Here is a 22,916-nt window from a genome sequence, read left to right as displayed (position 1 = left end):
ATGATAATCGCACAAATACCATTTGGCTAGAACCTGTAGATGACTATCTGTCGTAAATAACAGTATTGTATACGCGGCTCCTTGTTTATGTGTCTCGCAGAGGGAAGACGGAGAGAGATAAGGGATGTGGATGGAGACTTCACCCTGATCGCATACATCTACCAGATTAGATTTCCAATTTAAATCAGAGTATGTTTTCAGCCTGAAGGTGATGCTCAGCTGGGTGTGGTTGTGTCTTCCATATAACATTTGATCATAATTATTGCAAACAAGCAACACCATGTCAGAACTTTGTGTTGATCTTTCACTGCGGTTAAGTTTGTGGACGTCTGCTTTTATATTGCAGTCACCATGGCAAATTGAACTGCTCCAACTAGTTTACAGTAACTGTTGCATTAATCATCATCTTGACCACTTTTTGGGGTTCATGGAAATGTCATGCCATACTCTATAGATGCATATAACTGGATGGTTAGCTACGTGTCAGAAATCACTTCATCACAACACTAAATGAATGGCACAACGATGTATTTAATTTTAGACATGCTACTTTCACTTAGTGCTGATCGGTGCTCTTGCAGTTAACCCTTGTGTTGTCCTTGGGTCAAAATGACCCGCAGCTGTGTTCAACCAAGTTCTATTTTATTTCTATATTTTCATATTTTTTTGGGCTCATTGGTGACAATGATGCTGTGAGGGTTTCTTTAAACCAAAAAAAAAAAAATCCCCAAAAATATAGAAATAAAATAAAACTTGGTTGAACACAGCTGCGGGTCATTTGGACCCAAGGACAACACGAGGGTTAAATATAATTTACAGAAGGTCATATCAACTGTCGCTAACTAACATTAACGTCATAACCTCTGCCAGCATCACTCAGTGACACCACTTTGAAATCAGAGTGGAGTGCAGTGTTTCTGTACTTCCAACAGTGAGACATCTTGTCTTGTAAAAATATCGGCTGATTGCATCACATTGATTTAAGCAGAATCTGCCAGTTCACATATTATTCAAACCAGAACAATAAATACATTTGATCAACTTTTAGTTCTGAATCAGGCATATGCAGAATTTGAAACAATTAGCGATTGTATAATAAGGGGTGGCAAAGTCATTGGGCTGCTGTTATAGCTATTTTGAAATACATATATTTAGTCAACATTTAATAACTTCTGCTGCTGCGGATATATTGTTTTGACTATGTACTGAGGAGCTTTGGCAGAAAAAAAAGATGTATTTTATCCTTATTATTTTCAGGTTGTTTTCAGGTTTGGCTGCCACTTTTGGCTGCCACTCAAAACAGTATCTGTGTTCTCAAACTGCACTCTGTAGTTGTTTAAATTAGAACTAACTTTACAGTTACAAAAGTTGTGAATTTATTAAAAAAAAAAAAAAAAAATGGGTTGAAGGATTCAGATGACACATTAATTTAATACTGGTTTTTAGATCAGACAAAATGCTAAAATACCAACTTTAATTTCAAAAGCCTGAAAAGAATCAATTGACTCAGCGCTGTCTGAAAAGGAATATTTTAATCAAACAAAATTCACTCCTGTTCTTTTTTAGGTTCCAAGTGCATATTATGTTTCAAAATCCTTCAGTAACCTTCGATATTAGTCATTTTCCTCTTGCTTCTTCTTCTTATTGTTGTTTTAATGGCAATTCTTTTGGAGAGAAACATATAAATGTCACTTAATATTAATTGTGGGTTTTAGTTTTTTGTGTTGAAACCCATGTTACATAAATAAACAACTTTAATTGTTCTTGCTTAGACTGACTGACTTAGCTTTGGGGGGGGGGAATCATCTCTGTATGGACAATGGGTGAATATTGTATTTTTCTTCTTTTTTTTTTTTTTCCGTTAGTTGTTCACTTTTTAAACCTCCAGAAAAATCACAGTTTCCTTTCTGTTATACCTAAGTAGATAATCAATTGTCTTAATAACACATCAAAAGCATCCCCCAGGAAATAGCGTTGTTGGTTTTAGAAGTTGTCTTTCTGTGTGAAAAACATTCTTGCAGTACAACTAAGATCTATTTCGTTATATTTTTCTGGAGCTTTAATGTGACATTACTGTTTTGGCAAAATAAAAAAGTCAATTTCCTAAAGTTACAGTAAATACCTTGCAGTATCTAACACATTACCACTTTGTTAACACTAGAAAATTGAATGTTGAAAATACTCTGTGACCTCCCGTCCATCGTTTCTGACATTTTAGGTGTGTCCTAAAAGTTTGGGAGTGCTTTTCATCCCACTTTCCCACTTACCATTTGCATAATTACAGCCTGAGAGATGTTCTGTTGTCACCGCTTGGTTTGACCAGATTTTTAAACCCTACACTAAACATCAGCTCACATTTAACTGTAACAAAACTGTATTTGGAAAGCCATTGCGTATGCTGAGAGCTGTGTCATAGACCATATTTGCCCTAGGGCACTGTGTATGCGTGTATGCGGGCGGTTCTGCAGGAAGGATGACGTCTAACGGAGGAGATAACGGACCCCTGCCGAGGCAGCGGGGTGCTTCGTCGGGCTTCATACTCACACCACTTGCCACTTTCTCTGTGTGGACTTCTCTCTCTTTGTCTCTCACCTTCCCCTTATGGTGACATTTTGCGAGGCAGCGTGTCGCCATGAATGACAACTAGGGGCTCTTTGGAGTGTATGTCGGCAGAGTGGCCTGGTAGAAGGAGATAAGGAGAGGAGGCCGCACACATGCACACATTCCCCCACACACATACACATTGTCCATGCTTTAAAAAAAAAAAAAAAAAGGACACAGAGACCGCCATACACTCAGATTTCAAAGGAGGGCTCCGTATCATTCTGCAAATTTCTCTTAAATTTGTCTAACACGTATAAAGACACACAGCGACACACATCTTGTGGGCGTGTCTGGAAGCTTTTTATCATACATATGTTGTCAGTCATTATGCAATAATCTGTTAAATTGTGTCTGACTTTTCTGCAGAAACACTAAGTGACCATGGAGAGATTTGTTTACAAAATGTTTCACATTTATTTCTGATTTGTAGTTTCTGTTTTTAACACACGCACAAGTTAAATAGTTGTGCACAAACCACAACACAGCACACACACACACACACACACACACACACACACACACACACACAAACACACCTGTTGAATGGCAACTCCCATTTCTGTGTAAAAAAACAAAACACTAAAAGCATTTCAACATGAGCGCTCCCAGTAAGCCACAGATGCTCATTAACATGTATAGCTGTAACTCGGTAGCTCAGGGTGACACACATATACGCCTATATTCCACAGCACCAGTGTAGAACCCCAGCTTGCCGCCCTGCCTCAGGGATGGCAGCGGCAGATGGTGCCTGTTCTGAAGCGCAGAGTACCCAGATTTGTTGGTTGGAGCCCTGAGAGGCACCGTTGATCATAGAAATGAAGTGCAGATGACACTGATCACTCTTCGCCTCTTCCCTCAGCTCTGGCGCTTTCAATAAATGCAGAGGAGCTGAGAGACACTTAAGGTGCAGAAAGGGGGAAGAAGAACGGACACTGTATGGGAGACGAATACGAACAAACCAGAATCTTTATGTGGAAGCAGTATCTGGGGGAATTTGGATGCAGACCAGGCACCGCCACCTCCTTGTTAACTATAAACAACAAGAAGAAAAAGCTTGAATTGTCAGTGCTAAGCCTGAGCAAAAAAAAACAAAAAACAAAAACACTTCTTGATTGATTTTGGTATTTCTGAGGCAACTCTAATTATATGTGTTTGTTACTGACACTGATGAAATACTCAGACAGTTATTGATTTAGCTGCCTGACTCTTTTTCCAAAACAGATCTATTCCACTACAGCTGGTATCAATCTTTATCCCAGTTTCAGGTGCCTACTTTAGCCAAGCAATTAGTTTTAATTACAGGAGCTTATATGGAAATTGATTGATCTGGATGACTGTAATATGACCTATTTCTAAGACACTCCCTCCTTTATCGTTTATCTCAAAATGTATATTGTGTATCCAATTTATTCCTTAAATTAAACAGAGTACATCTGACCTGATATTGTAATTTGACAACTTTTAATACAACCTGTAAACAATACTTTTATTGAGATACATTAAAGGCAACGCAAACTGTTGATGATCATTGCATTGTAAACATTTGTCACGGCCATAAAATGTAATTTTTACTGGTTTGGGTTGATGCTGACCTTGACCAAATACTGTACATCTAAATCATTGGATATTTTTAGTTGGATTGATCAGTGTTGGCTGCACTGCATATAGGACAATCATGGAGAAGGATTTTAGTCCTTATGGTGCATTTAGTTAGGGCCTCAGATTTTAAAGTGCTGTCATAATTAGTCCTTTTACAATTGTTACATAATCGCCTGAGTAGCAATGATTTGAGCTGACTGCAATCATTTTGCATAACCGTTAGAATAATTTCCATTCATGTGTATAAAAACTGATGGACAAGACTAACAGAAGTGTCATATTTCCATCACTATTCCCACATTGTTTTTCACTGTCTGTGGTTCGACTGCCACTTTTTTAATGACTTGCTGCTCTGAGTTGAGAATTATTACCACTACATTACAATGTTTATTTCCATTATTATTACTGTACCTGTCATTTTCAGTAATGTTTTTGTATATTTCAGGAATATGCTTTTAATATATATATTTTTTTACGTCATATAAGCCCCATGCAAATGTTGTTAAAAATGCCTAAAAGGCAAACAGAAATGTCATTTTTATCATCATTTTAAAGGCCAAGAAGTGGCTCATCTTCATAAGGTGTGTGTATTACAGAACTATGATTAGGCCTGTATGTAATCATGACATGAATGGGTAGTAAAAGACATCTAAAGCATGTATTGTAATTTTTTTGTATGTTAAATGACAACTCAAATTTCATCATGAAATTTAGTATTGATACTGCAAAGTGTTACACCCTTTCAATATACATATACACAGTGGTGAAATACTCAAAATCTGAATTATAGACTCTCCAGCGAATTTGATTCTTTAACCACGTTGCCCACAGATACACGCCACACAAATATCCTCCTAAAGAGAGCCACCAGAGAAAAAAAAGTCATGGCCAGAAGGAGTGTATCCCGCTGAGAAAACTGCTTACTTTTTCAATTTTCCCTTCTCCCCTGGTCAGATGAAGCTCCTCTCTTTGGCCCACACTGGATAATTGCATATAATTGGATTTAGCAGTTCAGCGACCTTGTGGTCAGTTAGCTGAACTCGACGGTCACAAAGCAAGAGTGAGTGTTGGTTATTGTGGGTGTGTGTATTGTATACATCAGTGAATATGTTTTAGGCTTTTGAGAGACAAGATGATCCAGATAAGTCATGTCAGCCTGATGTCAGACAGTGGTCTTTAGCTCGTCCTGACACAGTCCTGTGCATGCCCGGACTATTTAACACATGCTAATGTTATCACTCTTGTGGATCACCAGAATCAATTTTTTATGCTGTCACAAAGAGTTGTAATAAGTAAAGGGAGGCAGTCACGGGCCGCAGGGGATTTCAGTTCTTTGTGCCTCGAGCCGGCATATTAGCATTCGTAGAGTATCATGGATTAGAGCGGTAATCCTCCAGGAAGCTTGTTTTTTCTGATTTTCACGATATCTTTGGTGCTAACCAGTCATGGCTTTGTTGTTTTTACACTGCACTGCACAGGGACTGTACTTCCATGTCAAAGAGTCAATCTGGTCACATATCCTTTAATGTGATCTGTTTTCACCTGTTCATGGCCCTGTTTTACTTTTGCGTTTCTGTAACAGTGACTCTCAATTGCTTCAATCACTTTGAATTTTCAATCAGAAAGTTTTTTTAATTAACAAACAAGCAGCAGGAGACAGTAGATTAGACTTTTATAGGAGAATGTCAGATATTATATTTTTAATGCAGGCTAATATCCAGCACAATCGTAATGACTACAGAATAAAAATCCATTGGTATATTAGTGTCTAATCTGAACTCTTTAACTTGTAAACTGGTGACCAAGTAATCACCCCCTGCCACGACACACAGTAAGGGACAAAGGCACCATATTTTGGGGTTTCTCTCTCATGTGCTCTCTGAGCCACTAATCCACTTTCCTTCGGGCTCCCCGGGGATGAGCTGATTGAGCGGCGACTGGTACTCAGCTGCTGACACACTGTTAGGAACGGCCGGCATGAGGATGAGTGGCCCGTGAGTGCCAAATAACCAGTGACTCGGGCACCACCGGACTCCTCTGATCTACTACCAGGTCTGTCTGTGGAGGTGGAGGTGGTGGATAATGGATCAGGGAGGTCAGGCTGCCCACCTCCTGGATCCAAGTGAAAATATTTCAGACTAGCCTTTTTTTTTTTTTTTTTAACACCGCTTATTCTGGATATGTGAGAGAAAAATGTAAAGGATGCAAAAAATAGCCCAGAGAACAGATTGAGTGATTTTCTTAAGGAACTGTCATGGGGCTCAAAACAGCACGGTGGATCCAAGGATGAAGTCGTGACAGATGGGATCAGTGGAGCCTAGCATAACAGCCCTATCTGATTAAGCAATCCTACACTTTACGAGTGCTAGCCAAACTGATGGTGGTGGTGACGGTTTTGGCAGTAGTGGTGATGACAATATTTACTCAAATTCTCAAGTGCAATGGCAAAAGTACACCTTTACACACACACACACACACACACACACACACACACACACACACACACACACACACACACACTCTCTCTCTCTCTAGATGTGGCTGTGATATAATATGGACTTCTTGCTCCTGAGGTTTGTGTTGGCCTTCGGAGGGCTTCCTGGGGTATCAGGCTGCTCCAATCTGTAAATCTTGTTATTTTCGATTGCCAAGTGCCAGAGAAATGAATATGATTAATGTCAGTTTTACTCTTTTCTAAAGTATAGAGCAAAACTATGAAATAAAATGAACATAATTATGTATTAGAAAACAAATACAATTATGTTTTTAGGTTCTTGAAAGTGGCTACCGTTAACCTTAAAAACAGCTTTGTAAATATATTTTCCAGCTTTATGAGTTTGTTACCGGCAATGGTTTTCAGTTGATAACCTTGTCCAAAGTTAATCCATATTACGCATGTTATGGCATGAATTTCTCAACGAAGTGAAGAGGAACTACAGTTCATCATGATTTTAAGACTTAAAGTTCATTCTAGCCGGAAAATGTCAAGAACTTGTAAAGTTTCTTAAGTACAATCACAAAAACCATCAAACACCGTGATCAAAGTGGCTCTCATGAAGACCGCTCCAAGAAACCAAGAGTTACCTCTGCTGCAGAGAATGCGTTAATTAGACTTACGAGCCTCATAAATCACCACTTAGTGGCACCCCAGATTAGCATCAGTGCTTCGCAGAGTTCAAGTAACAGACACATCTCAACCTGAATGATGAGGAGGAGAGGGTGTGAATAAGGCTTTCATTGCTTCAAAGAAACCACCACAGAGAGAGACGAGCCAGAAAAAAGAATGGACATTAGACCCGTGTTACTTCGGTCTGAGGAGTCGATTGTTGTTTGCCACTGCAATGTCTTTTTGAGACGCAGAGAAGGTGAACAGATGGCAGCTGCATGGGTGTTTGATTCCCACCATGAAGCATGGAGGCGGCGGTGTCATGGCGGGGTGCTGCTGACACTTTTGGTGATTCATTCTCTTACCTAGCATGGCTACTGCAACATTGCAGCCACACATCATCGCAACTGTTTTTAGCTTTGTGTTTTTCAAAATGGAAATCTCCTGACTCTGTAGGGGCTAATTCAACAAGAAGGAGCGTCCGTCCGTTCACTTGGCCTCCACAGTCAGCCAACTGTTATGGTTTGGGATGAGTTGGACCACACAGTGAAAGAAAGGCAGCCGAGCATGTGTGGGAATTCCTTCAGGACTGTTGAAAAAGCCAGAATACTTCATCATGAAGCTGGTTGAGATAATGATACAAACTACTTTGAAGAATCTAAAATTACAAAGATAGTTTTGCTTTCTTCGCACTTTTTCACTAAATAAATCCAAATGTGCTATTTAATAACTTGATGTTTTCAGTTTTGTTCTGCAATATATAACATTTTAAACATCGTAAAAATTGAATAGGTGTGTCTACATGTTGGTTTCCCTCGATTTGATGTATTCAACATTCACCATCCCCTTTTAAATGAAAGTAATAACATGCAAATGAATAGCAGCTCTGTGTTTGCCCCACTCACACTTCATTAGTGTTATGTACAGAAATGCTTACAGTTAAACAATACATTATTTGCATTGTGGACTTAATGGGATACAGTATTCCTGACTATACAAGAAGGATTTGCCTCCAAAAGTGCTGCAGTCAGAAGATTTATGAAAAGGTTAGGCTTATTTCTGTGCCCTATACCTACAATCCCTGCTGAGTTTACCTCAGTGGGCGACGAGCAGACAATTTTGTGAATGGCATCGCAGATTCCTGTTTTCTTAATACAATTACACAATTATCTTAGTCAGTTGTATAAGCTTTTTCATGTTTTCCTCCTCCTTGACCTTTATGAGTTAAGCGCTATGTATTTGGGTGGATGATGTAATACAATACATAATGGCAAGCTTGATTATTTGCAGAGAAAAGGATCCAGGAAGAGGCAAAGTGAGCTCCACAGTGTTGAGGCCAAGTCAAAAAAAGGGAGGGAACAAAAGAAGAAGGGATGATGGAGTCTCGGAAACAGGAAGAATAAAAGACAGCCCAGAGAAGACGGGAATGGCAGAGGAAGAGAGACAGAAAGAAAGCAGGGGAATGTCAAGCACAATGCGAACATACCAGCATGGCCGTCGTCATGATAAGAAAGATATTGGAGCCAGTTGCCATGCCAACACAGGTCTGGCTGCGGCATCCTATGCATTTGTCCACAGAAGGCCTAAAAAGTGATGAATGACTTTCAAGAGAACCAAACTTGGAAAGAAAAAAATAATAATCTGCGATGTTGCAGGGGAAAAAAAAAAAGATTTGTGTCTGTCTTTTCTCTTTCACCTCAATGGTCCTGGAAGACTACAGTACCTCCATATATTACAGGGAAATATAGCTGACACTTCAAGGTGGAACACACTATATCAGTAAAGGAAAAATTATTAATGAGGGCAATACCGGACTTAGTCATTTCCAAGCCGGTAGGACGATGAGCAGAAATATGGATCCTGTTTAACCTCATGAGCAGAAGCCTCACTATGCTCCACTACTTATATGTGTAACCTTTTGTTTTGACATAGTTTTATTCATACCCCTTCACAAATACGCTCAAACGCATATGATGTTTTCTTGTTGAGGGTTTTCTCGCTGTCCATCATACGTGAACCCCCATTCCAAGCAGATATTTCACACCACAGCAGCACCAGACATCCCCTACATTGTGTTTAACATTGTTGAAATGTTTGTTTACAAGGTTCAGTACCGTTTAATTTTCTTGTGATCAGCTCTCTCTTTTTTCTCCCTCTCGCTCCTTCTGCTTGCTCGAACTCAGGAGCCCTTTTGTTTGAATATGCAGAGGACTTCTCTCTCGCTGTTATTTGTTCAGTTTGCCTAATTAGACTTTGGCAAGATGAAGGCAAGCAGCAGGGCTTTTTGCTCAGCAGCTGAAACTAAACGAGATACTGTTGTGTCTCCAGGAAAAAGTAACTCGAGATTTGTTGCTTAGGGTTGAGCTTTGTTATTTTATGGCATTGCATCACGTTCATAAATCATAATGGCTGGACAGAAGATTGTCAGCACATCAGTCTGTGCATTGTACATTAATTTGTTTCGTATTAAGATTCAAATGCTTGACACCTCCCAAGCACTGAGCACAGATACTGTACTCATTCAGCAAGAAAACATCCCCAGTCAAGATTTATCTTAAGAATACTCTTGAGATTTTAATTTTAAGACCACACAGTGACAGTGCGAAAACAGCAAGGAAATCACTTGCTAAATGACATTAAGGGCAATTAAGAGATTAAGGCTGATTATGAGGATAAACTATTTAATATTAGCTTTACAAATTTCCACTTACTGAAGAGCCTGTTTAAAGAACCTCTTGATCGCCTTTTTATTCACCATTGTGCAGCAAAGGAACACACCATTATGCTGTTGTGAGTAAGGAGGAGACACCAGTTGGGACTTTCCAATCTCAGTTAAATCAAGCTGCTCATCGTTTCTCAGAAAGATGATCCCAGCTTCACAAAATAGGCACATGAATTATGAATACATTTGTTACACAAATTTCCATTAATTTTGCCATAATTACCCCGCTCTCTCAAATGACTGAACTTCCAGGAGCACTGCAGATTCTTTGGTCTAATGGTGTTTACCCGACCCGACGAGTTAAATGAAGTTAGTGCGCCATCTCAGTTGGAAGACATTAATTTTCCATTATGGGATGTTTTTGTTGTTACCTGCTGATACCCCCCACCCCCCGCCCCCCCACTCCCCGACACGAGACAGGAAGTCGCCTTGTCAGAACCTCACGGGGAGCTGCATTTGCAGGAAAAGTCGTTACATTTTTTATTTATTTTTCCTGGAACACAAATCTACAGCGCACAGTGTGGTTCCGTTAGTGGAGGGAAACAGGATTGAGCTCCTAAACGCAGGCTGAAGGGAGAAGATTGTCAAAATGAAACATGAAACATCAACAAACGCTCAAGGCAAGGTGCTATTTGGCACTAATGTCCCTGTAGATCACTTTGCCTCAGAGTTGAGCTTCCACAGTTCAGAGGACCAAGTGATTTGTTGTTTTTACTTTATTTCACTAATATGAGATTACTTTTGTAGTTGAAGTGTTATTGATAACAAAAATATCTCCCTCTACAAATCATTTCTTATACTTTGGAGTTGAAAATGTCTATAATTTGAGGTGGAGGATATGGTGTCACCGTCTTGACTTTGGAGGAATCATTCTTATTCCAGATCTTTGTAGTCGAGACATTTTGCTGATAACTGAAATTATATTTTATTTCTGTATATCTTTCTGTAATTTTAGATCAACAAAACTCAATATCAGTAAGGAACGACATGATCGGACTAAGTTGCATTTCAAGAACAAGAAGAGCAGAAGGATGACTTAAGGATTTGAAATGATGCTATTAGCTTTGGTTAGGTTATGTGTGTGTGTGTGTGTGTGTGTGTGTGTGTGTGTGTGTGTGTGTGTGTGTGTGTTTGATGGGAGGTTGAGGTACTTTGATGGTTTTGTACTTAAGAAAGAAGGTGTGGTCACGTGCTAATCGTCCACTTGAAGACTGGCTTCCTTCCTTCCTCCTGTCAATGCTGCCGGTTTCTCCATCACATCTGACATTGCAATTATAGCCTCTGACATCCCAGGGAGAAATGCACTTTGTTGCCCACTCCCCACTTACAGCTCCTCTAATGAGTAGAGTCCAGAAGTAGCAATCAGATGTATTCATTCCCTGAAATTGGCTGTTGAAAGAGGGGCGGATGGACCACAGAACGGTTGGAGGGTACATCTGCAGCACAGGCAGATGGAATTGAGGAAGAGGAGAGGAAGGACAGATGGATGCTGTAGATCTGCGCGGGGACTACTGATGAATTTTGACCTCATAAATGAAAGCAAAATAGAGGTCAGATACAGAATTTATTGGTTATTACACAATGAACCTAGGATGGCTCTTCCAGTCCAGAAAACATTGTGTAAGTGGGAAAAAATGCAACCCGTTTAAATATTCAGATAAACTCTAGGACATGAGGACGCCACGGTTGCCACCATATTTCTGTATCGTGTTGGTACAGCCCTTCATTTGAAGTGAATGCTGTGTGGCTTTTATTTATGACCCGGTAAAACACTGTTGCTCCTCTGAGCGTCTTTAGTCTTGTGTAAATTAGCATGAGCGAAGAAATCATCATCATCATCCCTTCTGTGTTAACTTCAATGGCTAAAACCTGAAACTAGGCCAAGTACTGCAGCTCGACTTATGGAGGTCCATTTAATTTATGAACTGTTTAATTAAGATGGAACAGCTATACCACTCACCGATCTCCAAGTTGCTCTGATTAATTTTTTGAAACACGTTTCACAACAACACTAGCTGTGTTTTAATGAATAAAAAGTGTCAACGTGATGTACTTAGGAGTTTATTAGAAGATATAAAGGAGCACAATATCTTTGTGTTGCTTTATGATCTCCCCACACAATAAACAACCTTTCAAAGTGTTTACAATATGGGTAATCTTACGCTGAATGAAAATACACATTGACAGGTTTTAAGGTATGCTTTATATCTTCAATGTTGCATTATGTTTGGACAGTGCTCATGTCACTCTAAAACACCCAAATCCAGACAGACAAGAGTGTGTTGGATGAACTGTCACGGCAGCGTAGGTTAGAACATCATCCATTTTCAAACCTTTGAATATGCAATCTTAATTGCGTTGTGTGGCTGTGTTTAAATTGAAACGTTGAATAGTAAATCACATTATCTGACAGGCTTCCAAACAACACTTAGTGCATCGCTCCTGACAGATGATGGGTCTTGCTGCTGTGGAAAGTGACCATAAAGATGTAATGCTTCCCTCGCTTAGCTTAAGTGCCTCGCCTGGGGTCAAGAGTTCTCTATGGTATTTCCAGGGTAATCAAATGTATGTGTACACACACATGCTCATAAACTCCACTTGGGCTTCTCAGCAGTTCTGAACTTTTGACCTTTGCTCCCTGTCGACTATGAAAGCAGCATGTGGTAAAGCCAAACCAAATCCTTAAAGGATTCCTTCAGAACCTTTGGGTTTATGTCGGGCATCTGTAATTTTCTGGCACACTCTGTATGTGCAAAACAAGAGACAGCACAGTTACTTGGAGATTAGGTATTTATACAGCACTATACAGGGCAGTATATTCCTTAAAGGAACACTGGCTCAATGTCTGCACCGACAACAGCTTAACCTATTGACCGGATTAGGACCAAGGGATCAAAGCTGGTCGGTTCTTCATTTGGTTATTTGATTGAAGGCGAGTGCTCAATCTCTGCATGTTCGGCTATTCTATTTTCTCACAGTGAGCTGCAGTCCTTGTCGGTAAGCTGCTGTGGACCCAATGAGCAAGATTTTCTCTTGATGTTAAAGCACAGAAATTTACTACAGTACATGTCTCTATCCTTTGAAACAGCCAAAGCTCTATGTTAATAATTTAAAGCATTGAAAGACATGGAAGCAAGATTGTAAAGGTTCTAAGCCCCTTACCGCCGACTATCTCTACCTCTCTCTCAAAGAATAGATTTCCAGAATGAATTATTAAAGCACTTTAAATTCTGCCACAGCTTCGATATTACTTAAGCTGCTCAAAGACACTACATTATAGATCAGGCTACTGTTGTGAATATTCAGTCATTCAATCATAACCGTATTTCAACATCTTAGAGCAGATGTTGTTACAAATTGCTCCGGGTTGTTTCCTGAGACCCCACGCTTACACTTCGAGGCAGCGAGAGACACACATCGATGATCATACTGTGAAACTTTATCTTGGCCCAGGTCTTAAAAAAGCCCTTGATTTGTGGATGTTTTGGATAGTGTGTAGTTTTATATCTTGTGTCAAGGATGCACCGAGCAATAAGCTGCATGTAAAAGGATTTATTGATCTAATTTTGTATTTCATGACCTTTCTACACTGACAGTTCTTGTTTTTTGGTAATGCCTGCTTACACTAAAGTGTCCTTCAAAATATGATTTAACTGCTGTTGTGCGACTTCTGTTTTGCAATCAGCGAGTAAAGAAATGTTTTTTTGGGGGGGTTTTTTTGTCAGTGTGTGCTTTCAGGAGACATGTCAACTGCGGTAGCCATATGTTGGTGAGAGTCCTTGGAGGATGATGCTATTTGACATGCCATCGCAACGCCACAGGAGGCCTGAAAAGCGAACCCATTCTTCCTTCTGACTTAGTCTGTGCGTCCATCTGATGAACGAGGGACTGAGGAAGTTAGGGGAACGGAAGTGCAGAGAGGGTAGAAAGAGATAATGATGATGACTCCAATTTTTCTCTGTCCCCTCAAGTCGCGTGTCGTCGCCGCTGCCCCGAGACCCAACACATCTGTTCACGTGGGTGTGGGTGTGTGTGTGTGTGTGTGTGGGTGTGGGATGACGTTGATGCTCATAATCTGTAAATATTTGAGGAACGTTGTGACGGATTAGTGTCTGACAAGGTCGTTGAGGAACATGCTGTTCCCGCTGAATGCAGCTTACAAAACAAAGGTGTTACTTAACAATTCTGAATCTGTCTTTATTCATTACACTTTATCCCAACATGATCCATGGGTCCAAATGGGATGTCAGAACCGCTTAAGGTCAAATATTCTTTAAGTCTTTATACATTCAGTAAAAACAAATACTGGACCTTATTCTTCGTGTTTGTTCTTTCCATCCACCGTATCCAAATCCATAGTATTAACCTTGTATTTATTTCTAGGTGGTTGATAAATTCTCGTTTTTATCATGAGCAACCAATAGTCATTGCAAAAGAAAATCATTAGTTTGCAAAACAGTCGTGGCTCGTGTTCATCAGACCTGACAGAAGAGCAGAAGAAAGTGGCAGATGAGCAAGAGGTGAGCAGGAGGCAGCTGCATCTGGCTAATGGAGGGCTGCGTGTGGAGGCAGGCAGCGAGAAAAGGTGGGCAAGAAAAAAAAGGGAGGAAAAACAGAGGGGAACAGGAGTATCCCAGAATAGGACGCAAGCACGTCTCCTCCTAATGACAGAATTATGACCCCGCTCCATCTGCCACTCAATCATAACCAGCCAATCAGAGCCGCTCTCCAAACGGTGGCCGGTTCCGTCAGGCACTCCCATCTGTACCTCACCACAGAATTAAAGATGTAATCAAATGCTCAGATGTCAAGGAGAAGAGAAAACTCATAGATTGGAGTTGGATTCCGTCAGGTTTTCCTGTACGTGTCCAGCAGCGCTGCTTGTGGCCGTGGTCATTATATTTGCCCCGTAATATCGATGCAGGGTGGAAGTTAAGAAATAAATGTCTGTCGGATTCAGATGTCTTATAGTTTACGATAATTTACATTTCCTGAAATGCTGCCTCCTCTCTGTCAAACCACCACTCGTAAAAGCTATCACACCCTGATCAGGATCTGGAGTCTGGCATTGGATGCTTGTGCCAATCCAACATCATTTGTGTGTATCTTTTATGTCTTTAGTATTTTGGGTGAAATGTTGTGTAAAAGGAAACGTTTTACAATTTACACATACAAAAGCTGTTATTATAAACTGTTATAATGTTCTGTTTCACGTTCTGACGCAATGCTTTGGAAAGAATGATTCCTTTTGATATATTTTTGGCTTTTCTCCGTCACCTTCACACCTGTCTGTGGCTCTCTAGTTAACACGGGCTTTGAAGATGCCGTTTGACAACTTGCTGTGTTTTTCCCTGTGTCTTTTCTTCATCTATGCATTTTTTTTCCTGTCTTCCCTTCTCTATTGTGCCACCGCCTGCCTCAGCTGGATGAGGCCGGGGTAAGAAGGTGGGGTTGGGGGGTGGGGGAGGGTGTATTTGAATGATTTGGTATGCAGCGACAGCGCCATTCTGTTTCATTGCAGGAGCCTTCGCCTTATCTCCTTAATGGATTATGAGCGAGGGAACAAAAACAGAAGAAAGAGGCAGAGTGAGAATGATTGGACTTCCTGCAAAGGGCTGGCAGGAAACGGACTGCAGCCAGATAAATAAAACACTCTGCCTGTATATTTCCTCTGCCCCTGAATCACAGATGTTATTAAGAGAGAGGACAATGGAAACAGCTTGTAGTTAAGAGTCATTTGAGTTTCTGTAGGCTTTGTATTCTGATTTGCCTGCTGACTGGTGCTGGTATAGACATGGGTGTATTCCTGCTGAAGCACACAGGTTGGGTGCTGATTTGTTTTTTGAGACATTACACAACGTATTTGTCTTGTTGGTATGCAGGGAAAAAAACCAGGTACTGAATGTTTAGTTAGCCTGAAGCACCTCAGTTAGTCAGTCATTGGACTAAATGTTGCTGCACAGACCTCCCTGAGATGAACACCGCTACATTTACTGAGCATGGAAGCTGAAGTGTAGCTGTTGATTAGTGCTGCTCTAAAGGTTGCTGCTTCTATTTGCTGGTGCTGGAGTTCGAAAATCAGTGCTTTAGCACATTTGTGATTGAAGAGGATAAGTGAGACGCTTTGTTGAGTCATAACTTAGCGACTGAATGAATGATTAACTTTTCTAGATTGCTGCAGATCAGACTTGTTGATTTTCATCACCATCGGTAAACAGAATGTCCACAAGAAAAGAAGGTTTCCTGAGAAAGAGTTCAGAGTACATGCAGTTCAGTGTTGTACCAAACCATGAATAATAAAACAAAATAAAACAAATTAAAAAAAAAAATGTCTGATAGGTAACTGCTGCGTATTTATAAATAATTCAGGCTTGTGACTCATCTCAAGTCTGAAAGACTGAACACAAATCTTGACTTTTCTGTGGTGCTCCTCTTCTTGCAGGTGAATGATAATGAACCCCCACTTCCTTGATGCTAAATGCTTATGTAGATCGAGCTGTTTGCTGGTATTGTCAAGAGTCTTTTGTTTGAAGCTGTATTGATCAAGAAAAGACAAGTGTACACGAAAACAATATATGACATTTTGGTCTTCTAGTTCAACAGGTGTTGTTTATATATTGTGCTGCCTGGGGATACATCCAATCTGCTGTAGCCATTCATTTTATTTGGGAATAAACTCTGCTTCGGGCCATAATATTTCATTTCTTTTCTTAGTTCTGTCTCAGTCTTGTACGGTTTGCTTCCAAGAATCCTCGCCACAAGACATGCAGCTGTATGTGCACAGCCCGGGAACACTGTTAGAACATATATTTCCCCTCCTGCCAAGTATCTTCCCTCATGATCCCCCCCCCGTACAGCACAGGTGCTACATGCAGACTGAAAGTAACATTCCAAACAGTGAGAGTTCTTGCTGTATATATCATTGTGGTTATACAGAGTTATGAAACAATAATGACTTGTGTTGATGCCCTAAAGACATTTAGAGACTGCAAGTTCTTCTTTTTTTTTTTAGTGTCCTTACTCCTGATAGTTTAATTTAAAAGGTTGGCATTGTTTCGCCTGTTGCTTATTTGAATGGCAGATTTAAGCGTGTGGATCCTTTTTTGTCTGGAGATTATGGTACGGTTGTGTTGAACGGGTGTTTGATGTTGTGTCCTAAAAACCCTTCAATCTCCACACAGTCATAATGTTGTGAACCTTTTTTGCATGTATGGATGGCTCAGTGTGTGAAATGGTTTCTGTGTGCTAGTGCCCGCATTCAGAAGGTACTTACAGCAGCAGCTCTTTGTACATTTATTTCCTTTTACTCTATCAATGTGTGTGTTTGGCTACATGTGACCACAATAGCTGACAGTTAGCTAAATACGTATTTAAAGTGACTGTTGTGATGCTGTGGTGATTTTTATCCTGTAGCATTTTTCCAGAAATAGCTCTGCCCCCGTCTGTGTGAGACCTTGCAGAGCGCAGATTTTTATTTTATTTATATATATATGTATATATGTATATATATGAGTACAGTATGAGAAATCCAGTTCAAGCCTTTTCTGCCAAACAGTTCTCTGTGTGTTCCATAAGTACTCCAGAGGAAAAAAAAGCATTTGTGAGAGCAATAGCCTTCGGGGGTTGCGCCAAATGAAAATGCTTTTTTTTCTAAACCCCCCCACACCTCACTCAAGAAGTGTTTGCTTGTTTTCTGTTTCTATTCGCTCTCTCTCTCTTTCTTTCTCTCTCTCTCTCTTGTTTTTACCTTTGATTTGAACTCTGACATCCAAGTCTGCCCCGGGATGTCTGTCACAAACTGCAGTCCAACGTTGTGACAATGCTTTTTTTCTTCCCGTGCCTTTTATGACCTTCTTTTCTTCCTCTTTCTGTTCTTTTTTTCTGTTTTTTCCCTTTCAAGGTCTGGCGCACCTGACGTTAAACGACCAAGGTATGGGTTCATTCCTTTTTATTTTGGTTCTGTTTTTTTGAGAGGAATTGACTCAGCCTCTTTGCCCCGAGCCCCTCGAATCTACCGCTTCCCCTCCTCCTCTGCTTTTCACCTTCCCTCGGTGCCATATCCCTCCATCTCCTCCCAAATCCTCCCTTGCCTTTTAATCCTTTGCAACATCCTCCGTCTGTTGCTGCCCCTTTCTCGGCCACCCTCCACGTCTCTTCATTTCTTTGGTTGTGCCTCCTGCTTCTCCTCCCTGTCCCTGCCGCCATATCTTTGTGCTTTTCTGTGACCTCCACCAATGTGTGTCCCACCCTTTGTCCTGTCCTATGGCTCACGTCCTGGACCTTCACCTGACCACCTTTGACCCCGACGACCTGACCCCCGGGGCTGAAGGTAACACTTTTCTGCTATCGCTCCTGCTTGGGTTTGAACAAGAATAAGAAAACAAACACCAAAAAGAAGAAAAAAAAACCATTTAAAAAAAATAAAAATAAAAACCTGCTGATTTTATTGGAAATGTGTTTGATGGTCAAAGTTACAAAAGCAAAATGTGTCCAGAATCCCATTCACTGACACTTCAAGGTGAAAGTGTTGTCGAATGTGCAGAGTTTCTCATCACCACTCTGCTGACATTCCCATTGTTTGGCATTCAGATTTGTTTAAAGGGCAACAGTTCAAGTTCTGACAAACTTTTAAATTACGTCGTCTTCTGTTTTATGCGAAAATGTGTCCGCAATTGTTTTGACCTTGCTATGACCACTGGATGTTATTGATTCTGTTTTGTGTACATTTCCACACACACACACGTCACGCAATATCTGTTTAATCTCTGCCACACTACTCTTCGTTCTATCCCTTTGATTTTTGTTTCCTCATCTGATGACTTTTCATGTATTTGACATATTTTTCAGAGGGGTATAAATATGAGCAACCGATTTCATGTGAACATTTGATGTCATATTGTGTACCTGTGCTGCCAGAATGCATTTGAAACTCCACACAGAGCACCAGTCTGACTATTTTTTCCCCCCTCAGTTATGTTCTCCTCATTCTGTGACCTTTCTTTGCTTCGGGCCTCCCAGTGAGGACTGTTCACAGAAAACAAAAAAAAAAGCAAAGTTCACAGGAGAGAAAGGAAGTGAACAAGTGCGGTGCATGCTCTGACCTTTACTGGGGTGCAGACGGCCTCCTCTCTTGTATCTTTGTAGCCCATGATTCATGCAGGCCTGAGCAGAAGCCTCCTCTCCTCTGTTTCACAGTTGACAATTACTTTTACATTGTTTTCCCCTCATCTGATCATTTGTTCTGATACGGAACAAATGGAGGAAAACATGTTATCTTGGAAAGTTCTGTAAATTGGTAATATTGCATTGTATTTTATATGTTTTAAGTAAAATGGTGTTGGTTTCAAGATATACCAAACTTCTGTCAGCCATGTATCATTTTGTTAGATATACAAGGGTTCATCAAAATGTTCCAAGAATGCTCCTGTTGCGTGCCAACAGAGCGAAGCATCGTGACGTGCACAGAGCAGATGGAAAAAATAAACTTTCATGAGGAAGTATTTCAAGTTATTTTGCCTGATCAAGATTGCATTTTTGCAACCAGTTGTGCGTGCACATTTCTCCATGGAGTTGAGCAGGCAGCCAACATTAAAGTTTGTGTCAGACTCTGTAAGTCAGCAACGGAGACCCTGGAAATGCTTCAGAAAACCTTTTGGCACTAAAGCAATGAGCCAAGTGAGGTGATTTGAGTGGCAAACACGTTTCAAGAGGAGCTAAATGTCACTGTCTGAGGCACATCAGTTAAGGATCAACCAGGTTGGTTTTCTTTGACATTCGCAAGGTTGTGAACCTTTAATTCATCCCACAGGGTCAAACTGTCAACACATCATCTGTGTTCAACTTTGGTGTTCTGAAGCGTCTGAGAAAAAACATTTGGCACAAACCACCTAAACTGTGGTGCGATGGCACTTTGGTTCTCCAACATAAAAACGCACCCACTGACAGCGCATAAAAAAAAAAAGTGCACGTTTAATGCCCGCAACAACATAACCACCTCTCCCCACCAACCCTTCCTTCTCGAATTATTTCTGTTCCCCAAGAATTTTACTTATAATTGGAACATTCTCTATGCTAGTTTCAGCTCCAGGGTGAAGTTAAATCTGTGCCAATAGTCACAAAAACACATGTACTGCAGGTGCTGATTCTGATCAAATATCCCCTTGCTCCGTACATGTCATGGTGCTGTAACGATCTCAGAACCGTTTGATTCCCCTCATGTCATGTGACGATTGGCACCAAAATCATCTGACACTTTTATATTTAAGTGTGACTGAGGACCTCTGATACTAATAGGAACTTTAACAACAAATATCTATTGGAAAATGTAGACACACTTTAAACACAACTTTAGTTGTCATTGGGCTTTTAATGGTTGACTATTAAGAACTGAAAACAAAAATATATATTTTTTTTTTTTTTTTTTTTTTTTTAATCGGTAATCAGCAGAAGGGACTCATCCCATGTATGCTTCCTTTACCATCAGCCAATCAAGATAAGACAAGCATGCTGTCCATTACAAACGAAAAACAGCAAAACATTTGTTTATACCTGTAGCTACAGCTCGATCCTATGTTAGTGTGTTTGTGTGTGTCATCTGGGTCCGTGAGCCATGCCTGAACCCTGTTCTATTCTGCCATGTTTTAAACACCAGCTTTACTCCACAGCCCAGAAAACCTGCATAAAAATATATCTCTGAAATGCACAGTATCCACATTTTTACTACCATGGAGCTCTGTGTTTTCCAGTTCATTATTCCTATGTGGCTCAACACAAAGGCAGAACATATTTCCCTATGCCCAGCGGACATTCACTGCTACGAGCAGATGTATCATAACCATAATCCCTTCATCTCTATGCACCCACAGCTCTGCCTCCCTTTAACATTTCCCACAACCCGCTGCCATTTAACTCTTTCCCCGTCTGTCGTCCACCCCAAACTGGGCTGACGGTTTACGCCAGCCACCAGGATAACCAGAGGAATGGGAACTCTGACATTAGAACATCGATCCATCTCCATCATCTCCCCTGAGACAAACCCTGATCTCAACATATTCAGTGTAAGATCCACCGTTTCAAGGATGTAGCCCAGCATGTCCTGTAAACTCTGCCCCCACAAGCAGCTGCATCTAAAATTGTATAATTTCTCAAACTGCACATTTTATTTGACTTTTTTCCAAACAGAATGACAAGGGCTTGGCATTGTGGAAAATAAAGTGAGGACAAACCTGTTGAAAATAAATGGAATCTATCAAACAACACAGACGGACTACTTTAGTGTGCATGCTACTCACTGCAACCCACTTCTTCCATGTACATATTTTTTCTCAAAAATCAAAATATCTATCGCCAAACGGGGCACAGGCATTTGGTGGAAGTCTAATATAAAATTCAGTTTAAGATTACATTAAACCACTACTCCACAGGTAGTGGGTACGGAAAGTATTCAGACCCCTTTAAATTTTTCACTCTTTGTTTCATTGCAGCCATTTGCTAAAATCAAAAAAGTTCATTTTATTTCTCATTAATGTACACTCAGCACCCCATCTTGACAGACAAAAACAGAAATGTAGAAATTTGTACAAATTTATTAAAAAAGAAAAACTGAAATATCACATGGTCACATTAGGAACCTTGAGTGCTGCAGAAATTATTTTGTAACCTTGGCCAGATCTGTGCCTTGCCACAATTCTGTCTCTGAGCTCCTTGGACAGTTCCTTCGACCTCATGATTCTCATTTGCTCTGACATGCACTGTGAGCTGTAAGGTCTTATATAGACAGGTGTGTGCCTTTCCTAATCAAGTCCAATCAGTTTAATTAAACACAGCTGGACTCCGATGAAGGAGTAGAACCATCTCAAGGAGGATCAGAAGAAATGGACAGCATGTGAGTTAAATATGAGTGTCACAGCAAAGGGTCTGAATACTTATGACCATGTGATATTTCAGTTTTTCTTTTTTAATAAATTTGAACAAATTTCTACATTTCTGTTTTTTTCTGTCAAGATGGGGTGCTGAGTGTACATTAATGAGAAATAAAATGAACTTTTTTGATTTCAGCAAATGGCTGCAATGAAACAAAGTGAAAAATGTAAAGGGGTCTGAAAACTTTCCGTACCCACTGTATGTATGCATGTATATATATATATATATATATATATATTCATTTCTGTCATCTGAGCTAAGTTAAATGAAAGCTACATGAAAATAGCATAAGATATAACCTGCAGGATGGATACCATATTATCAGAGTTGTCAGTAAAAATAGCTGCTTATGCTTGTTTCATCAAGCAAAGCCTGGCTATATATTGACTTCCCCTATAGCCAGAATTAATCCAGTGATTGTCTTCAATGGACAGGATAAAAAATAAAAAAATAAATCCATATACCTATTGGGTAAAGGCAAGAATGTACCAAATGTTAGCGAATTAGATGATTTTGACTGAAGGCACACCTCAGCTTTCTTTAAATATGTCTGTGTGCACGTGCACATGTCTGTATCTGTGTGTGTCAGGAGAGGCATGTTTTTAACAAAAAGGGTTTTGGTCAGTGTTAAAGATCAGAGGCAGGTGCCTCAGCCATCACACAACCACCAAGCCAAGAAAATCAATGTCAGTCTCCTCTCAAACCCAAGGCTGTCCTTCACGGCTGTAGGAAGGACAAACCTCAGGCTTCAGTCACTCACTGCTGATGTCTATCTCCCTGCCTGGAAGACGGCTGCCAGCAACACACTGGGCCGCATGCTTGGAAAGCAACCTATTTCATTTAACAATGAAATGGTGACTATCATTTAAAAAAGAACTGACATATAAACAACGTGAACAATAATAATACATGAATAAATGGAAATGATAACCATTTTCACCTGCCAGAGTAATTGAAAGGGTT

At 40.3% G+C, this 22,916-nt stretch overlaps 1 protein-coding gene across 3 annotated transcripts in view; it reads left to right on the top strand.

Annotated features, from left to right (window-relative positions):
- Nucleotides 1-22,916, top strand: part of nrxn2b (neurexin 2b) — a 658,484-nt gene that overhangs the window by 145,006 nt on the left and 490,562 nt on the right. For 2 of the 3 annotated variants that reach the window (XM_069159138.1, XM_069159137.1), the window contains one exon: nt 17,932-17,961. The exons of the other annotated variant lie outside the window; for it this stretch is intronic. In XM_069159138.1, the coding sequence (XP_069015239.1) occupies nt 17,932-17,961 (30 nt within the window). The remainder of the gene's footprint in view (nt 1-17,931; nt 17,962-22,916) is intronic. 3 annotated transcript variants of the gene reach the window in all.

This window comes from Embiotoca jacksoni, unplaced genomic scaffold, assembly GCF_022577435.1.
Source record: "Embiotoca jacksoni isolate LCO1_2020_lvr unplaced genomic scaffold, fEmbJac1.0.p SCAF_24, whole genome shotgun sequence".
Taxonomy (NCBI): Eukaryota; Metazoa; Chordata; class Actinopteri; family Embiotocidae; genus Embiotoca; species Embiotoca jacksoni.
The sequence above is the reverse complement of the archived record's forward strand: the minus strand, read 5'-3'. Positions and strand labels throughout refer to the sequence as shown.